Source organism: Gekko japonicus, unplaced genomic scaffold (genome assembly GCF_001447785.1).
Source record: "Gekko japonicus isolate JY-2015 unplaced genomic scaffold, Gekko_japonicus_V1.1 scaffold4, whole genome shotgun sequence".
Lineage (NCBI taxonomy): Eukaryota > Metazoa > Chordata > Lepidosauria > Squamata > Gekkonidae > Gekko > Gekko japonicus.
This window is the reverse complement of record NW_015165234.1, coordinates 2,245,100-2,253,520: the sequence shown is the minus strand read 5'-3', so window position 1 is coordinate 2,253,520 and position 8,421 is coordinate 2,245,100. Positions and strand designations below refer to the sequence as shown.

Here is an 8,421-nt window from a genome sequence, read left to right as displayed (position 1 = left end):
CTTTGTCTTCCAGTTCTGGAATTTGAAAAAGAGAGAACGTTCTATCAGCTACTTCAGTTTCAGATATACCTGTCTTTTTCCATGAACTTCTTGAAGTCCTTTTGGGGTGGTTGGGGAAGCAAGCCTATGCAGGAGCAAAGGGAGTCTTCTTCAGAGCCAAATCCATTGTATGGTGGGATCTGTCTTCCTACTTTTGGAGGTGGTGGAGCCTTGTATGGAACTGGAGTAAAGTCCTCTGTAAAACACAGTTCACAACCACCATTTTGCTCTTCAGTTCCCAAATATGTTCAGAATGTTCTACATCTCAATACACAATACAGAAACAAAACTGCTCTCCCCTTTGGCAGAAGTGAGTTTTAGAAAAGCAAATATTTCCTCTAAACAGGAAACCCCAATTTTGAAAATATTTTTCACGTTTCTGTCCTCTGGGAGCAAACTGCTATTGATATTTTCCTCTGCTTTCTATCAACTTCTCTCCATGGATGGGAAAAACTCAAATGTTTCCCTGAACCTGGGCGGATTGCCAAGAACTAAAGTCCCTATTATCCTAGCAAATAGGCCCTGGGTTGTTGTTGTTTTTCAAAGCTAAATTTTCAGTCCCTCCTCTTTTCTCAAATACAGCCTTGATACTTGTTAACTGATTTGAATTCTTTTCTTAAATATGATAAACTCATAAATATGACCCCAGTAAACAATCTCCAACTCACATGTGATCACTCTCCCCTCTACTTACTGACAGCTGGGGGTTAAGCAAAAGCATTTGGGGTTAAGCCAATTTAGTTACACTGAGTTCAGTTGGTTTACATCAGTACATTTTAATTAAATAAAACAGATTATGGGCAAAAGTCTGCACATACTGAGCTTGCGAGTCATCAAAGTTTAGATGGAGTTGTATAGTGAATTGCAAATAATGGTGAGCATGGGTTCATTGAGAATAAAGAGAGTAAAGTTTTCAAATAGGCTCATTGCCTTGGTATCTGGATTTCAGGACTTGCATAACAAACAAAACTCTGATTAAGATCTTTCTAACATTCCAACAGTGCCATCTAGTGCAACTATAGTGGATGGGCTAAAGAGAATGTGCAAGTTTCACTGACATCCCTAAGGGGAGCAAAAGCTGTCAGCTATCAGGTTTTTGGTGTCTTTCCCATCTGGCAACCCCAGAGTATACCAGGTTCAATCTGACCTCAGCAGCAACACAACCTGTGAATGAGCACTGCATGACGGGAAAATGTTTATCTTGCTTTCTTCTCCCAGGGGCATCGCTGCTACTTTCCTTGCTTGGAAGATGGGAAAGGAGGACAAATGTCTTTCCATTTAGCAGTCACAGAATCTCTTCAGCCCCAGAATGCCAGGTAGAAAGAAACCACTGTAAGAAGTGGTGAGGCTCAAACATGGAATACAATCCAAACTAGCTTCTCTCACTGCCCAGCTAAATTTTGGAAGACAAGAGAAGGTTGTAGAATTTGTAAAACATGTCATGTTTCTCCTGGCATAGGCAACACCAGGGGAAAAGTTTCCTCATTCAACAGCTTCCCATTATAGACTCTCTTGCATGATTGAAGGTGAAGTAAAACCCTTTCACAATTCCTTTACCACTCCCTGAAAAGATCTAGTCAACAGTTCCAAAGGGACCATGTTACTCTGATGCAATCAAAGCATCTTGTGGCATCTTCAAAACTAACAGATTTGTTGTGGCCTACACTTTTGAGAGCCACATCCCACTTTCTCAGAAACACTCAGTTGGCAGGTATAAACAGAAAGAGGGGAGAACTATGACTTGCCCAAGGTCATCCAGCAACTGCAAGTGGAGGAGTGGAGAATCAAACCCGGTTCTCCCAGATTAGAGTCTGCGCACTTAACCACTACACCAAATTTTAACCTCAACAAGATTGTGCCCATGATCTTCCTTGACCCAAGAAGCCGTGCTATGACAAAGCTGCACTCGAAGCTGATGTTCAATTTGCAACCTTCCGTGTTGCAGTGAAAGAAAAAACACCAAATGCTGCTAAATCTATGACAGCTTTTAACTGCTATTAAATTTCAGTTTCCATTATCTGGTTTCCCATCAATGCACAAGTAAGGGCTCTGTATTTATTATTTCATATTGCATTCCTTTTGGGTTCGCAGAATGCAGCAACCAAACTGATAACAGGATAAATAAATTCTGTAGGTGGGAGTCACACATCCACATATATCCTAACAGTTTAGATTAAAATATTTCCAACATTAAGCAACCCCTTCAGTAATATTAGATCAGAATATTTTGACACTGAACAAAAATGAAAGCATTAACTGCTACAGACTTAAGAACAACAGAAAAAAAATGGAGTAGAATGCTATCAAGGAGTTAGGTAGTAAGGTAAAATATCTACTAACGAAAGTATCCCAGTCTAAACCTTACCCTCAACATCTACAAATAATAAGATTTTACAAATACCTTAGTAAGCTTATTTTATTGCTGTACTGATCAGAGTTGGGAAAGTTTTCCCTGTTATTTAAATATAATCTCCTTTCATTTAGACTCATTATGATTTTTCTAGCATCCTAAACATCCATATATGTGTGTGTATCTACACAACTATTAGCTACCCATGGCCCCCATCTGCGGATAGCTAAATCCATGGATCAGTGCCACAAGGAGGCTAAAGAGATTTTTCTCTACTCTTCAGGGACTCCCCAGGTGTGCAGAAAAATCAGAAATACTTTTTTAAAAAATACATGGGGAATTTAAATCCCCTGAAAAATAAAACTGCATTCTCTGTGCTTACCTCCAATATTTGCTGGAAGAGAGTGTGAGCCTGGAAATGATGTTTAGTCTGCTGGCGGTAGGGCTGCCATGGGCCAGGGCCAGATACTTTGGGGGCATTCCGGGGGTTGGCAGGAACATCATGCAGGGGACGTTCTGGTATTTGGTTAAACTTCATGATTTTTTCTCCTCAAAACCACAGAGTTTGTCCAAATACCAGAGCATTTCCGGCATGATGACATCTCTTGCGGGTGATGTCATCACCCTGGAGAAATCGTATGGCAAAATTCCTGTTTTGCGGTGGGCTGAATCAGGGGTTTCCCCAGCACCGCCAAGGAAATGACAACCCTAGCTGGCGGTGGTGGCAGTGCAGCCCATGAGCAATGTTGGGTCCAGCAATGACTCCGATGGCCCCTTCTGCAGATAGCTAAATCTGCAGATTGGGGCCACATGAAGGCTAAACTGATTTTTCAGCAGACGTGGGGAACTCCCCAGGTTTGCTGACAAATCTCAAAAAATTTAAAAAATACCGGGGGGGGGCTAAATCCCTGAAAAGTAGAGTAGTAAAATTCCCCAAAAAGTATAGTAATAAATCCCCCCATAAGTAGCTCCAGCAGCTGCTGCAGACTGTCCCAGCTAGCAGGCACAACAGGCACCCAAGCAGAGAGACAGTGCCAGAGCAGTCCAGAAAGCGAAGTCAAACCCAGTTCAAGGGTCAGTAATTCGTTTGGTGCAGACAGGTCTGAGAAGCAGAATCCAAAGGCAGTCCAGATAGCAAAGTCCAAGGTCAGTCTGAAAGTCACAGGGTGCAAGGCAAGGCAGGAGTTGTGGTTGATATGCTCACAGATACGTGACTCGTTGCTTCCATGGCTGGAAAGGCATGCCAGCTTGTTTTAAGTAAGCCTCTCACTACACGCTGAGTTATGCAAGGCAAGGTTCTGCAATTACTCAGGGCTGCTGTCAGCCAAACACCTAGGGTTGCCAAGTCCTTACTGTATGCAGAGCGGGGGACTCCAGCGCTGCTCCGGGAGCACTGCTCCGGGAGCACTGCTCCGGGAGACGCAACCACGTCAGGCGCGCCGGGGGGCGGGGCCACAATAATCCGAGGGAAAATCATAGAGTTTTCCCTCTGATGACTGCGGCACCGCCCCCAACATGCCCGACGCAACTGTGTCACTTTCGGGTGACATGCTGACGCCGGGCACGTCGCGTGCTTTGGGGGTGGGGTTCCCCCCGGGGCCTGATCCACCGGCAGCGGGTAACGGGCCTCTCGGGCGGGGATTTCCCCGCCCCCCGGGGGGACTTGGCAAGCCTACAAATGCCAGCACTGAGACAAGAGACGCTCATTGCACCTTCTCTCTGTAAGTTGCTGGACAATCGCTCCCGGCGTTGGTCTGCTGCTGAGAGGGAATCAGGGGAGTCATCCCGCCCTAGCTGTTCTTGATCATCCCCTGGAGGAGTCAGGGTCAGCTGTCAGCATTGAATCCTGGAGGTCCTGTCTTTCCTCAGCTGTTTCTTGTGAGCTGGGCCCAGGTTCTGTGACACTCGAGGAATCTTCTTCCAGGCTGAGTTCTGACTGGTCAAGCTGACCCACAACACAGTCCCTGAGTCATGCTGGGCCCCACAGCTGTGGCTGCACAGCCCGGGACCCAGGTGGCAGTTGCCGCATAGCCCAGGAGCCGCCCAGGGCTTGCCACCACCAGCAGGCAACCCTGGAGTTGTGCTGGGCCTACCGCCAGCAGTGATCCAGTCACTGAATCATGCTGGGTCCAGTGTGGCAGCCACACAGGACTCATGCTGGGCACCACCCAGGACTCATGCTGGGCCCACTGCCAGAAGCAGCACTGCCCTTGAATTCAGGGCAGCCCCTGAGCCTGGCAAGAAAGTGGGAAGAGGAATCCCCTCCCACAGTTATTGTGGGCCCATACCTGTAAATATCCAATAAATAAAATCCTTCTTGAACTATGATACTCCAAAATGGACAAAGTTCTCCACACACAGTCTTGCAAGTAATGAACAAAGAGGCAATATTTTCCCTCGAGTCTTGGATGTGAAAGAACTGCACATGAAGATAAAGATGGCATTAGCCTTCTTGGTCATGGTATAAAATGTAACTTCATCTTCAGCCTGGCATCAACCATGACTTCCAATTCTGTTTTACTCTTTCTACTGCCTAACTAGCATCTCATCCTGTAACTGTGATATTTACTCTTCTTTAAAGCAAATTTCATTTCACACATGTAGTCCAGCTCTCAAGTTGATCCGGTATATTTTGGATTTTTAGCCTTTCCTCCAAAAGATGTTTAGAATATTTCTCAGTATTAAATCATTTGCAGTTTTAAATATTATTCCTTATTTGCTTTTTTCTTCCTCACTTGGGAAGATGTGAACACTACTCATCTATCACAGATGTGGAAGTAACCTGGAAACTATTATTTGATCCTAATCCACAGCTTATATTTAATTGTGCTAAATTTTTAGCTATAGCTCATAAAATTTGCAAAGATAGTCCAGAAGTAAATTAGAGGTCATAGGAACTTGTGAGGTTATATTTTATTGAATTACGCTGTAAATCATTTTAGATCTTTTTTGAGTGCTTTTAGAATTGTGGATTTTAGACATAAATGTTATACACAAGATAATCGAATCCTTAAAATTCTGTGTAGGGTGGCATTACTGTGGTTTTGATATAGAGATTTGTGCTGGTTATAAACCGAATAAATTATACTATACTCTACTACTCATCTATCACTGATCCTAAACATATTTATTCAGAAGTAGGACATATTGATTTAAACAAGATGCATGGTTCAGCTACAGAAGACACTGGAAAACCTTGATTGGATGTCCTATCTCTTTAGATGTCCATTAATAGCAGCCATGGCGGAGCAGTTGGACTGGAGTGACTATGGCTTTAAAAAAAACACAAAAAACAGAGGTCCTGGAACTCTCAAGAGGGAAATGAAGTTTACAATCTGTACACTGAAAACTCATGAAATTTTAAACATTTTAAAAAGAATTCTGTCAAAGAGGTTCCAGAACTCTGTTCTGGTACTTTCCCCCAAAAAAGAAGCCCAAGGGGTGACAATCCTTCCCTCCATTTGCTGTTTTCCAGATTAAAATGCTCCTCCTCCCTGCAACTGCTATTTGAATCCACAGGGAAGCCTAATGAGCACCTGTAAGATTGCCCTATCAAGGAAATAGCAGGCAGAAAAGTTTTCAAAACGCTCCCCCAGCAATGCAGTCCCAATCCAAATCTATCTTCCCATATGCTATTAATGGTAATTTAAAGAGACAGAAAATCCAATCACAGATCTCTAACATCTCATCTAGTTGAGCCCTCATTTCCAAATAATTATGCTAAGCATTGTAGTTTTAATCAGAAACATGTTCTAAATTCCCTCAAGAGCATGTCAGAGGATAAATTCAGCACAAAATAAGTATTTCTTCCTAGAACTGTAAAGCTATCTTGACAGTTTGTAATTTAAAGAAAGTATCATAGCAAATGACAACAGAAATGTCTCACTGTAATTTGTGGTAATTAGAATTTGACAATGGCACAATCAACTTGTTATCTTCTGCAACTGGTGATATTTTAAAAGAATCTGACAGAGATAAACAGTTTTAAAAGAGCAGTTAACTTGTATATGTGCACTGAACACATTTGACATCTTTGGGTGAATAAAGAAGATTTCATTTCTGAACTCAAGTCACTTCTTGATAGATAATTTCCACATGTAATGTTTTGCCAAAAAATAAAGTAAAACCATATATTGTATCCATCAAACATAAAAATATAAACATTAGAAGTCCAGCGAGCTGCAGATCACTCACCTGGAGAGACAGTAAGAGCAGCAGCAATCTAGTGTTTTAAAAGAAAGACCATCAACTCCAGAATAAATGGGAATGGGCTTGCCGAAACCCCCACCCCAGAGGCCCATTCCGCGCCGCCGGCGGATCGGGCCCCAGCGGGGAACTCCACCCCCACGTGCACATCACCCGGAAGTGACACGGGTACGCCCGGCACGCTGGGGGTGGGGCCACGGTCATCCGAGGTAAAACTCTATGGTTTTCCCTCGGATGGTCCTGGCCCTGCCCCCAGCGTGCCTGGCATACCTGCGTCACTTCCGGGTGACGTGGATGCGACACACGCGTGCTTCGGGCGCGCACGCTCCAGACGCCAGCCAGGAGTCCCCCGCTGCGGTAAGTTTCTGACTTGGCAAGCCTAAATGGGAAGCAATTGGAAGAGATACTGGGTCTGACAGATCAGCTGCAAAAAGCTGACTAGGGTTTATGTGAGCAGGAAATTCCATCTTTCAGCCACCCCACTTCTCTTCGTAAGTGAACTTGTGTCAGTCACTGAAGTGATGAGGGCAGCCCATGGGGGCCTAGACAAATTCATTCATTCATTCATTCATTCATTCATTCATTCACGTTTATAGCCTGCCAGTCCCAGAAGCGGGCTCAGGGCGGGTAACAACATATCATTTAAACAAAATATATTAGTTAACGTAATAACATTAAAATTTAAAACATCATCATAAATATTAAAATAGTGGTCACAGCTAATAACAAAAAAAAAAAAATCTGGTTGTGGGAGGTTCCTGGCCATAGCCAGTAGTTGTTGCCACTGAACTACATTGTTTCTATACATTTTAACTAAAAGTCTCTTCTACAAATATAAATTGTAAAAATGTAAAAAAAAAAAAAAAGCTGTACAAGTTTACAATGAAGACTAGTACATCAAAGTATCAGTATTGTTACTTACTGACTCCATATTTTGTCCTATAATATTCTTTGGTAAATTCATCACAATCGCAGAGAACTATCTTTCTTCCCCAAACATTGATTACTGACCCTATTCTCAGGTCACAGTCTTTATAAAATTCCTGATGCACAGCTCCTGTCTAGTAATAGGAAATACATACACAAAATCTACATGAATCTCACATTCAGATGAACATTTCAGAAGTGGAAACTGAAAACAAAAAGAGATTTTTTTTAACAAACTCCCTTATTTCCCTCCCAAACCTCAACCCAAACCAAGCTGCCTTCAGAGCCGCCCAGTAAGACAACAACAAAAATACTGAATTTGGCAAACCTTTTAGCAAAGGTCTCATTTGCTTTGTTAAACAAAGTTATTCATTTATAGGTCACAGCTACAAATGTAGGTGCATTCTTCAGAGCATGGTTGCCTGAACTTGCTTACCTTACGATTGTCCAGAATGTAACGACCTCTATTTCCTACTAAGCCTCCGAACACATTAAGGACTGTCCGATCTGTGATTGTACCAGGCTGGTACAATCCAACTGGAGCATACTGGGTGATAAAATCAATAGGCTGTTAATATCTGCATTTATCAGAGCAATGCAACAGAATTAATCTGGCCTACCTATAAATAGAAGTTTACAAAATCAAGTCGTATAGTCTTTTTACATTGATGCTGAATGCAGCGATTCATCTGAATTTCTGCAAACTACACAAAACTGAACTGAGGGTTTTCTGTACAGGTAATAGAGTTGTGTGTACAAAATGATTCACAAATTTACTTGGATAAATAACTACAGACTGTGATCTATACTGCAGCATATAGCTTACTGTAAGTAGGATCCTATTACATAATTTTGGTACCACTTAATGTTCCATGTTACTTAATAAGAACATCTCTCCT

General features: G+C 42.6%; 1 protein-coding gene across 1 annotated transcript in view; it reads right to left on the bottom strand.

The window, feature by feature from the left end:
- The window catches only part of EFHC2 (EF-hand domain (C-terminal) containing 2), a 74,253-nt gene that overhangs the window by 29,314 nt on the left and 36,518 nt on the right, over positions 1 to 8,421 (bottom strand). Inside the window, exons 6-8 of the mRNA XM_015409801.1 lie at positions 7,959 to 8,069; positions 7,518 to 7,656; positions 70 to 235 (exon numbers count right to left, since the gene is read on the bottom strand). Of these exons, the coding sequence (XP_015265287.1) occupies positions 70 to 235; positions 7,518 to 7,656; positions 7,959 to 8,069 (416 nt within the window). The remainder of the gene's footprint in view (positions 1 to 69; positions 236 to 7,517; positions 7,657 to 7,958; positions 8,070 to 8,421) is intronic.